Raw genomic sequence first — 18,978 nt, forward strand, 5'->3', positions numbered from 1 at the left:
TCTCTAATATAGACCGAACATTTTAATCATGGTTAAAGAGAAGCAGTTAGTTGAAGTATTAAATGTCTGGTCTGGAATCTCGACCACAACAGTAAAATCTCAAAATAGTCTCCCATGAGCTAGAGTTTTGGTTCTATGCACATTAAACCATGGTAGTTTGAATAGAGGACCTAATTGCAGGGTTTTGTACAGGTTGATGCCTTTGAAAAGTTCCTTTTAGCATCAAAGGGGGTGATGATGCTGATGATGGGAAACAAGACCAGCTTGAGTGGTCTCCACAAAAGCACTATGTATGATGCAGAGCCAGAGGAGGGGATAGGATAGGATAGGAGGGTTACAGCTTATTGAAAAAAAGACTCCCTTTTTTGCATTTCGATTTCTGTCACATTTTCAGAGCTGTAGGGCAAAATCTTCAATTTTTAGTTTTAGGGTCTGAAAGCAAATATGCTATGTGCAATATATTACTGTTGTGCACCAATCAACTCAGTCCCAGTCTCGGTCTTAACCCAGCACCGTCTCAACTCAATCATTTCAAGTAATTAAAGAAACACATGTGTCCTCAGAACCATTTAGTATCATCAATATCTATAGCTACAGAATTATATTCATTAATTTATCTATATAACGCTTTACCTCCGCACTACATGACAGTACAGGAGCCAGAAAGTACCCTCAAAGCCCTAAACTTTTTCTTTCTTTCTCTAGCTCCCTCTTTTAAAGCAAAGAAAGTATTTCATGTATGCATAGTGTGTTGTTTTGAAGGCTCATAATTTTCTGAAACATTCATCTTAATTAACCCTTTGGTATTCTATCAATTTACAATGGCAAAAGATACCTAAAGCATGGCTGGTGCTAGTATGGTAGCTGTTGAAACCTCTGAATTTAAAGGAAAAAGCATCAGGAAGATGAAAATGGAAAGGAGGGTGGATCAGCTTTAATTGGAGGAATTAGAAAAGCATTAACTAAACAAAGTAGAATATGCATGTATATATATATTATTCATTCAATCATTGAGTGAGACAGTGAGCGATTGAGAGTGAAAGCGGAAGAGTAAGTAAAATGTATGTATGGATGATGAACAAAGAGTATATACTATACTAACGAGTAAAGCGTATACTTGTAATAATACTAAAATTTAACAGAGAAAGGAGAAGAGGTGTACTGATCTACAGCGGTCCTCGTTAGATATGCTAAGATTTAGAGTCCCTTTCCTGTCTCTGATTCTCATGACGACAGTGACCCTTCATTTCCCTTTGCCTGACAAATGTAATCAAATACACTTATTCCTCCCATGTTTATGTATATATTTCTTCTTTATTATTGCTCCCCCTATCAGACACCGTTCTCTCTCTCTCTCTCTCTGCATTAATTCTCTCTTTCTCTTACTTTATTTCCTGTTTGGATCCCTGCAGGGTACTCCACTCCACTGCCATCCCTTTAATTTTCTTTTTCTTTTTACTTTTTCTCAGAATTAGGGTTTTAAGTGGGCGGTACTTGCATCACTTACAAATTTAGGGTTTTAAGCAGTGTTTAGATGACGTTTCACTCTATTAATTTCACTTTTGCTTGGTGTCATTTTCCTGCTTTCTCCATGATTATGATTTATGTTATCCCAAGTGGGAAAATACGGTATTCTATGTATGTGATTGCTGTCTGTCAAAGTTTCCAGGGTTAATTCCTAAGGCCTGTCTATCTGTCAGTTTTTCCCCTCCTCTCCCGAGTACTTCCTTTTATAGCCCATATCTCATCACTCAACATTGCCTTGCCGCTTTGGACGGTAAGTTCTATGATTCTATCTATATATATCTCATCTCTTATCTTCTATTATATGTACCCTTGAAGGATGAAGCTCTAATTGACCTAACACCCTAGGTGCAGGAAATTCGTTTTCTTTTTCTTTTCTTTTTTCCCCTTTTTCAAAACAACTCTTCTCTCACCACCCGGAGTGTTCGGCGTTCTCATGTTGCAAGTCGTTTCGATGATTAAAGGGTAATCAAGGATGGATCTTGTTTATTCAATGAATTCTTTTCATTTCGCCTGTTTAGCTTAGTTAAGTTAAAAAGTTGTCCTTTTTCATTAAGAAACATAGAAATAGATCAAACCCAAATTAACGGATTGCTTATGAACCAGTTCTTGAACTGAAGTTTGGGGTTTAGCGGCTGGTTGAGGAAGAATGAAGTTGAACCATGTTATGTTTTTCATCTTGGGTTGGAATGGAATGTTAAGTTAGAGAAATGGGAAGAGAGAGCTTCCATCAGCCCACTTACGGATAGGAACAAGGGGGTTGGACTAGCTGCCGACTCATTCATTCAAGCACTCAGTAGAAAACGGATATTGGCGATTTTGCTACTGTGATTGTGTGAATGATGCGGGAGATGGTTTTGCATCCCCCTTTCTCCGTGCTTGGACTGAAGGGAGCTCCTTCTTTCTCTTCACCGCATTTATTTTATTTAATTCATACGTACTCCCTGTGTTTACCTTCTATTGCGACCATAAATATATAGCAGTCAAGTAGCTACATGTCTCAATCAAATTGCAAAATTCCTTTTCAGAAAGAGACATCCTCCATAGATATTTCATGCATCAAATACTAGTTAAATTGGTACTTTTTTACTTGGCAGGAAAGAAAAATCAAGTTTAAGGAGCATTGGCGCAGGCCATCTTACTTATGAAATGGAAATGGTTAGTTGGGTTAGGGTTGGCTTGCAGTTGCATAGGGTCCATTATTGACAGTCTCTCCAGTCCTCAGACGCCCATTTCTTTTCCTTGGCAGACGAATTAAGAAGAGTGTGCCTTGTCATTGCATTGGCCTTGATTCCATTCTCTAATATATAGATATAGCTTTGCTTCCAGGCTCAGGCTCAGGCTCCTGCATTTGTAGTGTTAAAATTTTAATTTCTTCAAGTGGAGTCAGCTGTCAGCCCCCATCTGATGAAATGAAACAATTTACGATGCTCTGCAAGACATGGTAAAGGCTAAAGGCTCCATGTTGGTACGATGAGAGCAAGTAGTAAGAGAGCAATGAAAGCTAGCAGTGTAAGTAAAATACTAATATTGATGCCTCTTGACTGCTTGTTTCATGAAATTTCCATTTGCAATTTCAGTGAGACAGTGAATGGTTTGGTGCACGTGTTGGCATGTGTATGTTTGGCCGCTGCACACTGCTGGACTGCTCACACCTCGAAATTTGACAATAGCTAGAAGCATGACCATCACTAGCCAATAGCAGAAGCGGTAAAGTAAGTAAAGATGGCCGTAAAAACTCCCTTGATTTCCAAGGTCACACAAATATCCTGCTTTTATGGCTAGTTAAGCGTGTTTCATATATATATATATGAATATGCTTCCAAGCTCTAATATATATATGTTGGTTTTTTGGTTACCGAGAAGGGAAGTACATTTGGAAACCATATTATTTTCTCTTTGGCTGCATCTGGCAGTGTGCAGAGAAATAGAAATGGCATTATTTTATGCAGTGAGCACACTCATTTAATTAAATAACTAATTACCAATTGGTTGCTATCTTTGTTGGAACTTCAACTTTGAAGTTGTTGGATTACATGTGTATCGCCATGCATTACTTTACTCTCTGTTTATGATGGTACTTGCTACTTGGAACTTGAAATCTAGTTACTGCATGATATTATATTATATTATATTTGATTTGATTTTGAGCTTCATCTCAAATATATATTTTTTATTTCAGTCTTTTTATTTTATTAAAAGAAGGTTTGTTTAAGGGAAATTAGTCACTTGCCAACACATGATCAACGACTCCATCCATCCAAATCATTAAGGATTGATCGTTTTGAATTGGAGTAAAAAGGAAACTAATACTTTAGAAAAATTAAAAAGGAATCTTTCATTTTTATAGGGTTCCATCCTATATATACATGGAGAGATGATTTTGCATTTTAAATGGTATGAGTTTGATCCCTACAAGGAGGGTATCAATTCTTTTAAAGAGTCTTGGAACGACTGGACCTTGACAAGGATTGGTATGTTGTTTATGAGACACAGAGCAATTAGAATTTCTTAGTATTGTCATTCTTTTGTGTATGGGTTTCAACTAAAGGTTTGAATCCTTCTTTGGTGTAGGGCTTATGGAAGAAGATAGTGTAGGTTTCATCAATAGCATCTTTAAGCCATGATTGCCATACGTTTAAAAGGTGGAATCATTTTAATAGAGTCCTTAAGTGATCTCGGCAAAAGCATCTATCGATTGCCCAGAAGAAGATTTTTGTACACAATTGAGGCACAATAGAAATGGTGACACCTTTTTAAGAAAGCATGAATAGTAGGGGATTCGAAAAAGGAAGATGAATGGGTGTTCTAGGTTTATACTTGAGAGTTTGATGGCATTGTCACCAAGTTACTTGATGATACCGGATTGATAGTAAAGGATCATATGTTTGCATCGACATCTATGGTCTTATGGGCAATTTCAGTTTGTGACAAAGGTTGTAAGAAGTTTTCATAAATATTTCTAAGTTGGTTTTGATACCAAGACAAGTGGATTGACATTGGATCACAGATAACCTATAATAGAAATTAGTATATAAGAAAGTTGAACTGTAGAAATGCAGCTTTGTGACCTAGACATAGGATCAAGGTATTCTAGTTGACTTTTGATCTTCAAGCACTCTCTTGGAGACATGGTCTAGTCAAAGTCCAACTTTTATGATGCTATGTCATCGTCACAGTGGAAATTACAACTAATTTGATTAGAGCAACTCTTTAGAAATCATTTTGCTATATTGCTATCTATAGTGTTTGTTCTATGGTCTCTAATCAATTTCACGAGTTTTTTAATGTAGAGGATCCGTTAGAGTTGCAACTGCAAAGCTTATAACTCATGCCAAACAAGCTTCGTGCTAGCCAAGAATTGAGGGAGTTAACAACCAAAGAGAGTGAGTTTAGAAAGATATAGTTTTATTACACACAAACCCTAGGGAAATTTTATGGAAATTTCTTAGTTTGAGTCACACATATGCTACAAGACCAATATGCTTGGGCCTTATAGGCATCTATGATCTTTTCTTCGAGTAGCATTTAGGTTTCTACAACTTAACTTTCTTATGGACTATTTTCTATAGCTTATCTTTGATCCAATACCAATCTTTTTGTCTTGTCCTTAAAGCCATACTTACGCACATACTACTAGGCTAATACACATTACCTTAGTTAAGTGAACAAGAGATTGATCACTTGTTAGGACACTATATGGGAAGAGTAACCAAAAGAAAAGAAAAACATGAAATTCTATCATTTAGTTTTGACAATTTCTCTTTCGCCTCCTCTAGACTATCTTTCTTCTTACTTAGTTCTCCTTCTCTAAAGAAAACTACTACCAATAAGTTGGACAATCTACATGAGGTTACCCATATTCCAAAGTCTAACTAGATACATTACTCAAAACTTTCCCTTTTGAATTTATATTAAACTTTCAAAATACCATCAAATTTCTTTATTAAAAGCCTTAATTCCTCCAAAAAACCAAGCTCCCTAAAATACATGCTCCTTGAAGGCTTGATAGAACACTAACTTTAGAAATTCCACAACAAATTCACTATGGTGTGGGTAGACTTGCATTTAGTTCCCATGACAGCAAAGGATGACTATTCTTTGCCTTGTTAAACTCTAAATACCTCAAGTATGAACATGCTTACGTTAGTATTGTAGTAATCTCATTATTTTTGGGAACAATCTACTTGACCCTCTTCCCCAACTACAACATTGCACTTAAACGTCTTACTATTCAAATGCCTTAAAGTCTGATCCAAATAATTGGAGCATAAATGGTCAACATGAGAAATAAAGCCACCCTCCATTTCTAAATGGCTTACATAATTGATGATCTTGCAATTAATAATTGAATCCCACAAAAGCACGGGATCCCTTTCGTAAAGCTCAGTACTCAAAGAAATTCGTCTGTATATGTTTCTAAGGTTGTAGTTATAGAGCAAATAATCTCTCTTTCCATACTAATGGGTTATACATAAAGAGAAAGACGAGATAACACACTTACAACACAATTCATGATGCAACTAGCCATCATGTCCCGGTCAATACCATTACGTACTTGGTGCACAAAACAAGATTATTTGCTATGTGCATGGATGGGTAAAATTTATTAAATTAAGTTTATCAAATCTGCCAATTTTTAACTTCGGAAAATTGGTTAACTTGCAATGCATTTTTGGATAAGATTTAGACATTTTTGGGTTGAGATGTTTTTCTAACTAATGATAGAGCAATATCTTAGATTTGAAACGTATTTTGAATCACCTAATTTCAAGTTCTAGAGCTCAAGTTATGATCATTTTAGTGAATACTATGTAAGCAAAATTTCTAAACCAGATTATTATAGGAAATTATGAATTTCAAGCTCTAATTTGAGTTTAAATCATATTGGATTCGATTTTAGAGCTTAATTTTGAATATATATGAATTCAATATTGTATTTATTAGGTTTTATATTTTATTTATTTATTTCTAATTTTAGGATGTTTTTAGTATTTTCAATTGTTTAGAATTTTTATGTTTCTTAGTCAACAAGAAAGTTTAATTCCTTTAGAATTACTTCTTGTTTAGATCAATTAGAGCTTCATTATTCATAGGAGTTTTATTTTGATGTATTTAGTGCCTATGTAAATATATCTTCATTATTTGATTAAATACAACTCTTTGAGTTTATTTCTTTACAAGATATCTTTGTTATTTATTTCAAAAGTTGTTTTCTTCTTAGTTTTCTTCTAGAAGCTATAGGAAGTTCTTCACTCTCCAATTTATTAGGGTTCAATTTTAGGAGGTTAATTAGAACCATTTGTGAAGCTTGTTGAATATTCTTTTTAAAGGGTTTTATAAGACATCATCTTTTCATCATCTTCCATACAATCTTTTTCCATCTTTTGCATATCTTTTCTTTCAATCTTGATTGTGTTCTTCATAATCCTTTTTTCTAACACGCCATCTTCTAGTTCAATTATAAGTTTCAAGATCTTAGGGTTTCTTTTCTTTTAAGAAACGTGCTACAAACTTCAAGAAACCCTCATTTGTTTGAGTTAATTTATTCTTTTCTTCTCTTTTTTGAGTTGATTTGATTAGTTCTCATATTTACCTTGTTCGTCGAATTACCTTAAACTCACTTAGGTTTTTCTTATGTTTCAGGTTACTTTCTCGCCATGTTAAGGTTCAATCCGCTTCGATTTAATTTTCCCTCTCCCCAAATAACTTGAATTTAATCTTGGTTTGATATGCCTTTTATCAATATCCATGGTTTTAACATAAACAAAATTCTTATCTTCCATTTCAAGGATCCTTTAATTGGACATTTTCCATCGATATAAATTGTGGTTGTGATGGATGTTTTAAATTTAGGCTTATAGAAACTATAAGTTGATAAGAACATATGTTCCTTTGACAAAACTCTACAAGAGTATCTTGATAAAGATTTATCTGTTACTCCTCTTGGACAAAATAGTGGAAAATATCAATACTCGGAGGAATACACATCTTCCATGAGCAAAGTCTATTGAAGACACAGCTTTAGATATTCCAAAATCTCTACAAACTTCATCAAAATGAAGAAAATTAAGATTACTCTATGTTATGAATCAACAGATAGCATATGATATACCGATTGAAAGATTAATATGTTGTCTATCAAGTTCAATTGGGGAGATACTTTGTCTTGAGCATCGGAGCTGATGACTCTCAAAAGATAGAGACATAGATGCGATTGACTGGATTGATAGTACATTAAACTGGACTTAAGAAGAATAAACCTTGAATCTGTTTATGGATTTATTCACTTGTGACATTCATAGTGTGACATGCCTAAATCCTGAGTGGATGACAGACTATGTATGCTCGTACACTTTGATGTAAGTAAAAATTTGATTTCAAATAGATAATAAAGAACTGAAAGCTAGTGTGTTGGGTGACTTTTGCAGTATGTAGCATTGTTCACAACAGTGAAATTCATAGCTCGGGACATGGGTAAATGATATTTTCTCATTGGCATTACATGGTTGATGAAAAGTAAATGTGGCCACAGATCGTTTGTCTTTATGATGGATGACTTGATTATTATTTGATAGTGATTGACTTTTCATAAAGGAAGATGTAATGGTTACCACAAGATAAAATAGGATCATATTTGGAGAACGAATATTAGCCCAAAGAGATTAATGATATCTTATGAGGGTAACATGCTTTTGATAATGTTATTAGACGAGCACTGATCGAGTTGTTTTCGTAATGTTATGCCGTTGAGAAAAGCTTAGTCACGATACTATAGTGGAATCATTTCGTGACTAAATGAGTTTATAATTAATAGGCTAAAAGCTGAAACTTAATTATAAATCATTTGAGCCTTAATTGCATACGTCCAATTGGTCCTTCTGTTAGCTTGTTGAAACTAGAAATAAACTGCATGATGAATCAAATGAATAGAAATGGTGAAAATGGAGAAATGAGAAATCATTTGGACATGATTATGATTTTCTCCAAAATGAAAATGAAAATGACTTGGAAAATAAATTTATATTTTTCGAATTAAATAAAGTTAAAAAATGGAAATAAATCATTTGGTCATAGTGAATCATTGAATACAGAAAAATTAAATATATTTTCTCATAGATTCTTTTATGGTAAAGTCGTCATGATTTTAACGGAATTAGAATTTGGTTGAGAAAATTATTTAATTGGAAATATATTGAAGTTTATTTTGGGAAATAGAAAAACAAATATTGGGTTGGATCAAATTATAAAGTATTGGGTTAAAAGCTCGAGAAGTACTTGTAATTGAACCAAATATGAAAAATGCCCAAAAGCCCCTTATGTAAAAGGGTAGGGCGACAAACCCTAGTATTATTAACTAGGGTTGCTGCCCCGTATACTTCTAGTTAGACTAGGGGTTTGTTTTTTTAGTTGAAATAAATTTCTACAATTTAACAAGAGTTCTACCTTTTCTCTCGATAAATAGATGGTATCGGTAGGGTTATTAACACAACTTTCAGATATCATTATTCTGCCTAAAAATAGAGAGACTTTTATTCTCTAAGAATTAAATATATTTTCCAGAATAATGATTTTGCCAGTTTCTATTTGAGAAGAAAATTTTTGTTTTCACACCAAAGAAAAAAAAACTATCTCTAGTTCTGTATTTGATTCAAATCATTCGAGCCCACACTTGAAACAGTTCATGGTACGAGAATAGCAGAGAAAATCATTTCGTTGAATGTTGGGAACGACAATGATCCATCTATCCAAAAACACTTGTAGAAATTCAGTCTAGGTTTATTGCTATAAATATAAAAAATTAGGTCGGTTTTCGAATTTTTTATTTTTCACTTCGAACCAAATTAACACTATTTTGCAAAAATAAGCTTCTTGCAAGTTCTGAATGTAGGTTGCAACAAATGTCTATCAACAATGGGGCAACAATGAGAAAATATATATCAAATCTAATGATTTGCTATTGTTGCATAAATTGAAATTTAATGATTATGTTTATGTTGAGATTAATTACCTTGTGCAAGAAGTATGAATTTTTTATTTAATGAAAATCAAATATTAATTTATTATGAGCATGATATTTTGATTGGCTTAGAATTATAATCATATGCTAAATTAGTTTTATGAAATAACAAATAAAATTATCTTTCATTGTCCATGGAATCATATTGGTTTTATGAATCAAAGGTTTGACTACTTTGCAAAATTTATGTAAAAATGGTCTTGATTAGAAATTGAATAAGTCGAATACTATTTGTATAGTTTTGGGGAAAATCGAGAATACATTATGCATGTCTACGATAGTACGCTCTGATATGATATATAAGCACACGGCTCTATAAAATTTTGAGATATAGTAAAATTTGGAACTTATTTTAGAAGCCGTGCATCAAAGATAATGTGAGTATGAAAATAGCAATATAAATGCTATCTAACCCATTAGATGATGAACATGGTTTTGAAATGTATATATATGTGTGATGTTGGATAATTAGTGGCTCATTAATTTGACTATGTTCTAAATATTTCAAAAACGTGGTTGAGAGTTTAGACATTGTGGAATATTTTCATTTATATATACGATGCGGGATTACTAAAATTGCATTACATTACATTACATTACAAGCCGTGTTACATCAGAAGGGGGGATCGGTGGATATGGCGAAGGTGGGATCCTGGAAGCCAGCAGGAACATCAAACCCTGACATGAAGTCATCCCCAAAGAGCACAGCACCAGCAGCCAGTGCTCCTGCCCCAACTCCCATTGCAAAACCAGGTCTTGGCCCTACTCCAGCTCCCACAGACGACGGCATGTTCATGTAAGTCTCTGTTCTCGGAAGGAATGTGGGAATGTAACCAACATTAGAGGGAGGGGGTGGAGGTGGGGGAGTGGCACTCCTAGGTGGACGATAGCCGGGTCCAGAAGCTGATGGTTCACCTTGAGATGGGTTGTAATTGCTTGTAGGATATGGCACTGGATGTTTATATGGGAATGGGATGTTCACCTGAGATTGTTTGTGAGGCCCTGTTGCCTCTGCTGGATAGCCACCTTCAGTGGATATAGGAATATCAGTTCTATGGTCCATGAGAACAAGTCCTCCTTCATTACCTGCAAAACCAGTTCTACCTTTGATCCAAACTGTAATGAAAATTGGAGAATGTGTAGACCGAACTCCCTCTGAATTAGCAAGAACTAAGCTTCATTTCAATTATCAAGTGCAAAAGAAAAGAAAAAAGGAATTAAATACCTGGGAAGGAAGCAGGATTTTCCCTCTCCTCCGAGATACGAATAGAGATGTCAACAAATCCTTGAGGCTTGTTGGAATTTCTTTTGCGCAACTGGTAGCTCCCTACTTCTTCACTGGAAGAGGTGGAATTGTTGTTATATTTGGCCAGAAATTCTTTCAAGGCAACACTGGCAGTCCCTTGAAGCTTTTCCCTAAGAAAAATAGGCTCTCTACTGTATACTTCAACATGCAGCACCATGTCCTGAATATTTGACTCATCCACCAGAGCTGCAAACTTGGTTTTCCATACCGGATTTGAGCTCCCCGAAGCATCAATCTTGGTGCAGTATTTGTTGTCGGGATCGATCCACCCAACTGTAAACCACTGTAGCTTCCAAAACGACGACGAACGCCGGAGACCTCGAGCTGATATTATACAAACTTCGATCCAGATTTTCCCCATACCAAAAATGTGAAGAAAGATTGAAACAAGGTTCTTTTTGATTAAAAGGAAAATTGAAAAGGAGAGCTACTTAACTTTTTTGACAAGAAAATACTTATTCCAAAGCTCTATTTAGACGGTGAACTCTTTGTCAACTTTTCCTACGTGGGAGTGCCTTACAGATTGGCTAGGAATAGGAATCTAGATAAGAGTGCAACTTTTTTGGCCTGTTGAATACAGGCAAAAGTTACCCCCCAAAAAAAGTGACTAATTTTTTGGGATTATTATTAAATTCTTACGATTTTATTTTAGGAGTTTTTATTTTAGTCATTAAAGTTTTAACGACAGTTAATTTTATATACAATTTTTTAGTTTTTGTATATTATTTTAGTTTTTATCGTTTTTCTATTTTAACGAAGTTACAAAATACAAATGATTAATTGTTGAATTTACTCTAATGGATATATTGAGAAACCAAAATTTAAAAAAAAAAGATATTTTGTAGGTGATCAAAATAAAAATAACCTAAAAATTAGGTGACAAATGAAAATGTAAACATGGCATAGTTAACTGCCGTTCAAAATTTAATGTTTGAATGATTAAAATGACTTGTTAGCATCTAAGTGAAACTGCAGGGGGTTAAAAGAACAGGAAAGTCAATAATTTGGGCTTAATCAGATTTGGATAGCACAGAAAGTTCACTCTGTGAGCCTCTAAGTCAAAATAGAGCATGCTGTGTGTTTACTGGAAGATGCAAATGGGTGTCAAAGTGTAAGGCCAGATGGCTTAAGTCTTAGCCATCTGCTTCTGGTAGCAGAAGACAGATTTCACTACTCCTGAGGATGCAAGCAGTAAGATGTAGCAGGGAAAATTAAAAATTCCTGGTCAAGAAGATAGAACTAATAAGATATTACCAAAGTTAAAAGAGTATGGTGGGCTGTCATAGAATAGTATCATAGTCCCCACACCACATTCCACACATAAAAAGGTAGAGCACAGAGCTCTTTAACCTAGCAGCAAGTCCTGTAGTTTCCTTTGGATGGATTTATGACCAAACACACATCCCAAAATAACAAAAATAACCAAGTCTCTTTTATTGCATTATCATGCCATGTAGGCATTGGCAGTTTTGTTCGGACTAGAGAATTATAGCCACCTCCATTGTGCCTGCTGTGCACCCTCCACAGTTTGCTTCTGCCTTCTCTCAGTAGCTGCTGCTGCTGCTGCATTGCTTTCAGGTTGAAACCTGTCAGTAGCAGCTGCTGCTGCTGCTGCATTGCTTTCAGGTTGAAACCTCTCATACTCCAATGGCTTCTCTGATGCTCTCATCAAATTCTTGTCTCCTAGACTCCCAAACCAGTTCTCATCTGGAGGAACGTTACATAGTGAATCCAAGCCTCCTTTTTGCTGTAGTAAGGATGCCAATTCAGCTGATATAGTTTCATCTTGAAAACAGTATTCACTGACGGGTTGAACTCCCATCTCCGCTGGCTTGAACAAATCTGAAACTACCCCAACCTGCTCTACGTTGTTTCTGTAGCTAGAGCCTTGTCCATCAGCTATGACTTCTTTCTCATACATTCCTTTACCAGCATAATGAGAACCCATTCCGCTCATGTAGTCCATGGTCGGAGTACCATTCAACCCTGTCATGACTTGAGAAGGTGAACCCATTCCGCTCATGTAGTCCATGGTCTGAGTACCATTGAACCCTGTCATGACTTGAGAAGTACCATTGAACCCTGTCATGACTTGAGAAGGTGAACCCATTCCGCTCATGTAGTCCATGGTCTGAGTACCATCGAACCCTGTCATGACTTGAGAAGGTGAACGCCATGAAGAGGAGGAAGCATCAATCTTACTTTTAACCATAGGCTCTTGCATCCACCACGAAGAACCATGCCCAGCTTTTCGTACAGTATTATCCACATTGATAGGGTTTACCATCATGGCTGTCCCGTCTAATTCCTTTTGTTTGCCCTTTGTATTCCACAATGCGATCAAATCAAGTTCCCCATTCCCTGAATCATAACTGGGTAAAGAAGAATCCAAGTGAACCCCAATGCTTTGATTAGCAGCATAATCCTTGAAAGCAACTCCGCTATCTAAACCCATTCTCATGGGTTGAAACATCTTTTCTTGGAAGTCCATTTCATTTCCAAGTTTTCCTTTACCTTTATTTAAAACATCATTCATGGCCGCATTATTAACTGTAGACACCTTTCCTCCATTCCAAAAGCTGGGTGAACCATCCATTGTTGCACCTGCGAAGGTTTGGTACCCAGCAGAATTCCCACGGAGATGTAAAGATGGAGCAAAATCCCTACTCGCATATGGAGTCATGTTCCCTTGGAAGTCACCAAGGCTTTCCACTCTGCGACCAGTTTGACTAATTCCTCCAGTTAAAGCATTATTCATGATCACTGATGCCTGTCCTCCATTTGAGAATCCACTGTGAATGTTCATTTTATCACCTGAATTGTTTTGGTATCCGGGTGTGCTTGAAGGGACTTTAAAAGATGGAGCAACCTTTATATTTGATGCAAAGGCTGCATTAGGAATTTGTATATTTTGGGTCCCCAGCTGATGATTTGTTGTCATATTCCAAACTCTCATAGCTTCGGAAATGTAACTGTCTATCTTCTTATTGGCAACCTTTTGAACTATTGGACCCATATCTTTAGTAAACCGCTTTAAGCTGTCTACATATCCAATATCTGCCTGCTTGTTCTGAATGGCCAGGAAGGACAAGTAATCAGTAAATAATAGAAGATTACAAGGGGAATGCTATTCTCATAAGGCTGTTGATTGAAAACACTTAATTTAATTCTTGTAAATTGCTGAAATATATTTACACCATTCCATAGATTGTTTATTTAACTAGATTGGAAGAAATGATACTCACCAGCATAAGATGCTTCGGGGCATTATAAACTGCTGAAACTAATGATCTATTTCCACCTTGGAAAGAATTCCGAGGTCTATAGGTTCGACGCCTGTCCACTTCAACATCATGAACTCGTTTCTGAGCTCTACACCCTGTTTAAACATTTTTTTTTGAAAAGCATCAAATTAGTGGCTAAGCGCAAAAGAGCATCTCACATTTGGGAGTCTTATGACAACTGTTATCACACATCATATTACATACTGCTGCGTTGTATGTGCAGATATGCTTATATTTGACTACTCAACATTTATTTGATCATTATAAAAAGAATGAACTAGATAGCCACAGTTGGTTACAAGACCTACCCCTCGCTGCAATGCTAGGATTTGTCTTGTTCAGAGTTCTAGCTCCAGCCTTTGTCCTCCCACTAAGTCCCAACCTTTGTATGGAAGCTTCAGTTTCAAAGCTTTCAGGATCAGTTTTAAGAGCATGAAATAGCCTTGTAGCTAGTTCTTTCAGTGCACGTGCCTGGAAAACCAAAATTGATATAGTTCAGGGAACTAAGAAAATTCTGAGAACATCAAAAATTTGTGGCCAAGTTCTAAAGGACAGTATCACAAAGTTTAGATGATAAGTAAAAGTTTGGTCGACTTACCTGTCTGTAGTATATGGTATTAGAAGCATTGAAAAGCATGGCATTGTTGGGTACCAAAAATATATCACGCTGTGTAAAAGTGTGAAAGGAAGCAATTAATTAAAATGATCCAAAGATTTTATATTTGTGGAGTAAATTGTTTGCCAAGGAAGTTGTAAAAGAGATGGTCTGTAACAGCAACCCAAATAAGTGGTCAAACAAATAGATTGGGAGCAGACCTCAAACTCTTCCAGTGTTTGATAGCTTCCTTCATTCAGTTTCTTTGCAATCGTGCCAAAATCCATCGGTTCTTTGATGACATCATAATAGTATTCAACCTTTCAGTTAAAAAATAAAGTTAACCACACAATCACAGGTTTTGAAAAATTGACTGTCATCTGGCTTGAAAAGGAAAGCAGATGAAAGAGTTACTGAGTACCAACCTCTTCAGGGTCTACTGGCTCCGCAAATATTTTTTGTGTGTCTTTCCTACAATTCAGAAGAAAGAAAGCAAATCTCAAAACAATCACTGGCATGCTTGTTTTAGTTGAAATTATCACTGCCTGACTAATCCACAAGATAACTACAAACCTCTGCAAAATACCAAGTAGTAGTTCGAGCTTGCTTTTTTCAGGTATTGCAGCTCCTGAAGGCACAATAGCTGCTTAATGTACCATGAGCAAAAGTATTAAACACATCATTATGATTACACATAAGAAATGATAAAACTCTACTTTCAATTTTAAATTGAAGGGGCAAGGGGTATTAGGCAGAGTCATCCATTGTCCTTTCCATGAATATCCTCTCGAAATTGTTGGATTTGGGAGCAAATGAATGAGTGTTCAGTTTTCATCCAAAATATCATCGAATTCAATTCACTCATCTGTGCTTTCCAGATGATTTGCTCATCTTTTGCAAGGGTAAAGCAGATTCTGTGGAGGGTATTTGGATTATTCTTTCTATTTTTATCAACTTCTTGAGCTTCAATTAAATGCTGAGAAAAAGTGAGATTTTTGTTGTAGGTGTGTCACAAGATGAACTCAACCTAATTCAAAGTTCTATTGGTTTCAAAATTGGGTAGTTGCCAGTGAGATATCTTGGTATTCCTCTGGTTACAAGGAGACTTTCAGAGAAGGATTGATTGCCTTTGTTGGAGAGAACATAGGTTTAAGGTTTAGGGTTTAGGATTTTGAGTTTTGTTTGGAGAATGCAATTGGTTCAATTTGTTATCTTTCAGATTCAAAATTTTTTGTACATAATCTTCATTTTACCTAAAGCAATTCTTAAAAAGATCAACCAAATGTGTTCTAGTTTTTTTTTTTTCCTTGAAAGGTTAATAAAGACTCAGCCAAAGGAGTAAGGGTGAGTTGAAAAAAGATTTGTTTTCCTAAAGGTGATGGTGAACTTGGAATGAAGGACCTTGAGAGTCCAACATATAAGAAATATTTTGGCAGAACATGGATCTCTTTGGATTGCTTGGATCAAAGGGTACTTGCTTAAAATTTATTCTTTGAGATAGGTTCCATTGAAAGTAACATCAGTTGGAGTTGGAGAAAAATTGTAGAACTAGAGAGGAAGCAGTGGCTGTGCTGAGAAATTCTGAGTTGAATGGGAGGAAGATTACTGCTTCTAAAATTTGGGGAGTGATCAAGCCTAAAGTTGAGAAGGTTGTATGGCATAGGATTGTTTGGTTTCCTCTACATATTCCAAAACATTCTTTCATCACTTAGATGGCAATTCTAGATAGACTTCCAACCAAGGAGAGATTGATAAGAGGGGAATGAGTATTGATGGTCATTGCTTGTTTTGTTATTATGAAATTGAAATTAGGGATCGTATTTTTGCAGAATGTGTGTTGGAGTGTGGGGCTAAAATAAATTTATGAGAAATTAATGAAGGCTTCAAGGCGTGTATCAATGCCACTTTTTTTAAGAATCTATTTGCTCCTACTTATATTAGAAACATTAAAGAAGTGGTTCACTTAAGGCTTAAAGGCAAGAAGATTAATAGAACAAACTATATAAATGATTTTTTTGTGTTTAGCTTATAACATTTTGGAATAGGTGATTCTTTTTATCATGTGTAGATATAGATAGTTTGTTTTGTTTGTTTGTAGCTTTTGATGTTTCCTTGGATGAATATAAAGCTTATAAAAAAAACAAAATTTAAATTAAAGCATGAGCTAACCAGCATTTACAAGGCCACCTTCGCCATTTCCTGTGTCGGCCTGTAGTTGAATCAAATAAGATTTGACATAATATGAAAATAGAAAATGGATTAACTATATCCATCTCAAACAAACATTGAAATAAATGTATCGGTAAACTAGTGTTATTAACTTTCATATATTTTTACAAGAAAATTGCTGCAGACTCTAGCTCTTTATCTAGTTTTTGCATATTTTGTTAAAAGATATAACATTAACACCTTTTATCCCAAAAAAAGGCTTTAGGGCACATGTACTAAGAGGATTACACTTTTGACGGTCTAATTAAGATAAACAAATAATCAATAGAAACTAGAAAGATTCTAATGAGATGTTGATATAAAATGAAAATATATTAGTTTCATTATAATGTGATTTGTTAAATATAACAATATTACTTTAACTATAACAATATATTAGTTTCAAGATCTTTGTGATATGTGTCCGACTAAAACATTCACATTATATTCAATTTATTGTATGTAATAGTAACAATTAGCATAAAATGACACTCCAATCAATTTTAGAGATTAATAGCATCATAGCCATGGAATGATGAGGCCACAGATAGAATCACTTATGGGAACCTACGATAGTATCTTAAATTACTATAAATAATTAGAACCAACTTACACATCAATCAAGTTGTGTCACAAAAGAATAAATATATGATCTAAATCACTTCTTGAGCAATGCAAGGGAAGATAACTTAGTTCTATTGATTGGCATTCTAAAAAGATAGGTTTCATAGGCTTATTCAATTTGTCACATCCGTTACAGTGTGCCTCATTGCTCCTAAAACTTTCCTAATTGCTAGTTAATACCTCTTTATATTATTTATAACCCACAAGTGATACTTTATTACCCCCTTTGTTAGAAAAAATACATTTGTTGAGCCAACTCCAAATATTTCCCCTTTTATGTATCAACTCAAGGACTTTCACACCAACCTTACTTCCTATCACTCTCTATTACTTTTTATCACAATATACACCTTCACCTTTAAAAAACTTTGTTGATACATTCTTAGATATTACTCTGCATCGTGTTCTTAAAATGTGTTGCACTATTTTAACCATCACCATTCTACATCATGCCTTATGATTGGAAAGAATTCGACATTTCTCAAATTTTCAAAGCAAAATACGCATGAAAATTTTAAGAGGTCTAATTCTATCATTGAGAGAATAAAAGAATAAGATCAACTGAAGGTAAAGCATTTGAAATGGATAAGCTACAGATGGTACCTTCTGAACTTTATATTCAACTGAATTAACAACAACATCTTGGACAGTTCTGACCTTAACCTTTTTCCTTCCGCGCTTTTGTTTCAAAATATTTTGCCCCTTATCCAGTTCCTCCTCCTCGTCTGTCACTTCACAAATCGCTTTGCCCTTATTTTGGCTCCTCTCTTTTGCTTTCCGTGCATCCAGTTCAATTATTCGTGGACTCCTTCTATATTCCCCACTTAACATAATGTATTATTCTCTTGCGTTGTCACGATAAATACCATAAGATGTATGCACTTTTGTACCTTTATGTACAAAAATGCACTAGTTTTCTTCCCCTTCGTTTCTGTGTGCCTGTTTTAAAAGTGAATTCATAAATGTCAAGGTAAGAAATACAAAATGCTGAGAGTGGAAAGTATCATGTTAAATTTCAAATTGAACAAGAAGAAAATAGCATAATTAGTTTTACTTGTAGAAAATAGTTCTCATTTAATAGCATTTTATTTAGGAAAAGATGAATACTAGATTGTGATGTATATGAGAATTATTTTTATCTATATCAAACAAGTTGCATGCAAGTGCATTAGAAAACTTGTTTATGGTATGATACTTCAGCAACACTTCCATTTTAAAAATCAATAAACATGCGAGATTAAATAATTTAGCAGGTAATAGTAATAGTACAACAACAACTGTTCACATTTTATCAAACTGAAATTTCAAAAAGGAAAACCAATAAGAGCATTAGGGGAAATGAAGAATAGAGAATTCTAGATAAATATTTTTCATATGAGTTTTCTTCCATTCCATGCTTCTTTCTTTCCTTTGGTAT

The 18,978-nt window shown here is 34.9% G+C and overlaps 1 protein-coding gene and 1 long non-coding RNA gene across 5 annotated transcripts; one reads left to right on the forward strand and one right to left on the reverse strand.

Annotated features, from left to right (window-relative positions):
- The first annotated feature begins 1,206 nt into the window (after positions 1 to 1,206).
- LOC105780217 (uncharacterized) lies at positions 1,207 to 8,064 on the forward strand. Of its 4 annotated transcripts, XR_001129229.2 has the most exons (4): positions 1,784 to 1,989; positions 2,622 to 3,239; positions 3,875 to 3,998; positions 4,099 to 4,744. It is a non-coding gene; the product is annotated as an uncharacterized LOC105780217 (long non-coding RNA). The 4 variants fall into 4 exon arrangements; XR_001129225.2 differs by lacking the exons at positions 3,875 to 3,998; positions 4,099 to 4,744 and adding an exon at positions 1,207 to 1,777 and having other exon boundaries at positions 1,873 to 1,989; positions 2,622 to 3,522; XR_001129226.2 differs by lacking the exons at positions 3,875 to 3,998; positions 4,099 to 4,744 and adding an exon at positions 7,171 to 8,064.
- A 2,011-nt stretch (positions 8,065 to 10,075) lies between these two features.
- On the reverse strand, positions 10,076 to 11,323 carry LOC105780991 (uncharacterized). The gene is made up of 2 exons (XM_012605546.2): positions 10,770 to 11,323; positions 10,076 to 10,630 (listed from the first exon to the last, which is right to left on the reverse strand). Exons 1-2 carry the CDS (start codon positions 11,209 to 11,211, stop codon positions 10,158 to 10,160), a joined length of 915 nt encoding a protein of 304 aa, XP_012461000.1. The 5' UTR covers positions 11,212 to 11,323; the 3' UTR covers positions 10,076 to 10,157.
- Between the last annotated feature and the right edge of the window lie 7,655 nt (positions 11,324 to 18,978).

Source organism: Gossypium raimondii, chromosome 4 (genome assembly GCF_025698545.1).
Source record: "Gossypium raimondii isolate GPD5lz chromosome 4, ASM2569854v1, whole genome shotgun sequence".
Lineage (NCBI taxonomy): Eukaryota > Viridiplantae > Streptophyta > Magnoliopsida > Malvales > Malvaceae > Gossypium > Gossypium raimondii.

What these genes read in the sequence shown, in the direction of transcription:
- LOC105780991 (XM_012605546.2), bottom strand. Translation starts at nt 11,211, where the DNA reads ATGGGGAAAATCTGGATCGAAGTTTGTATAATATCAGCTCGAGGTCTC. An exon ending in AAATCCTGCTTCCTTCCCAG is followed by an intron (nt 10,631 to 10,769) that starts GTATTTAATTCC and finishes CTGGTTTTGCAG; the next exon opens with GTAATGAAGGAGGACTTGTT.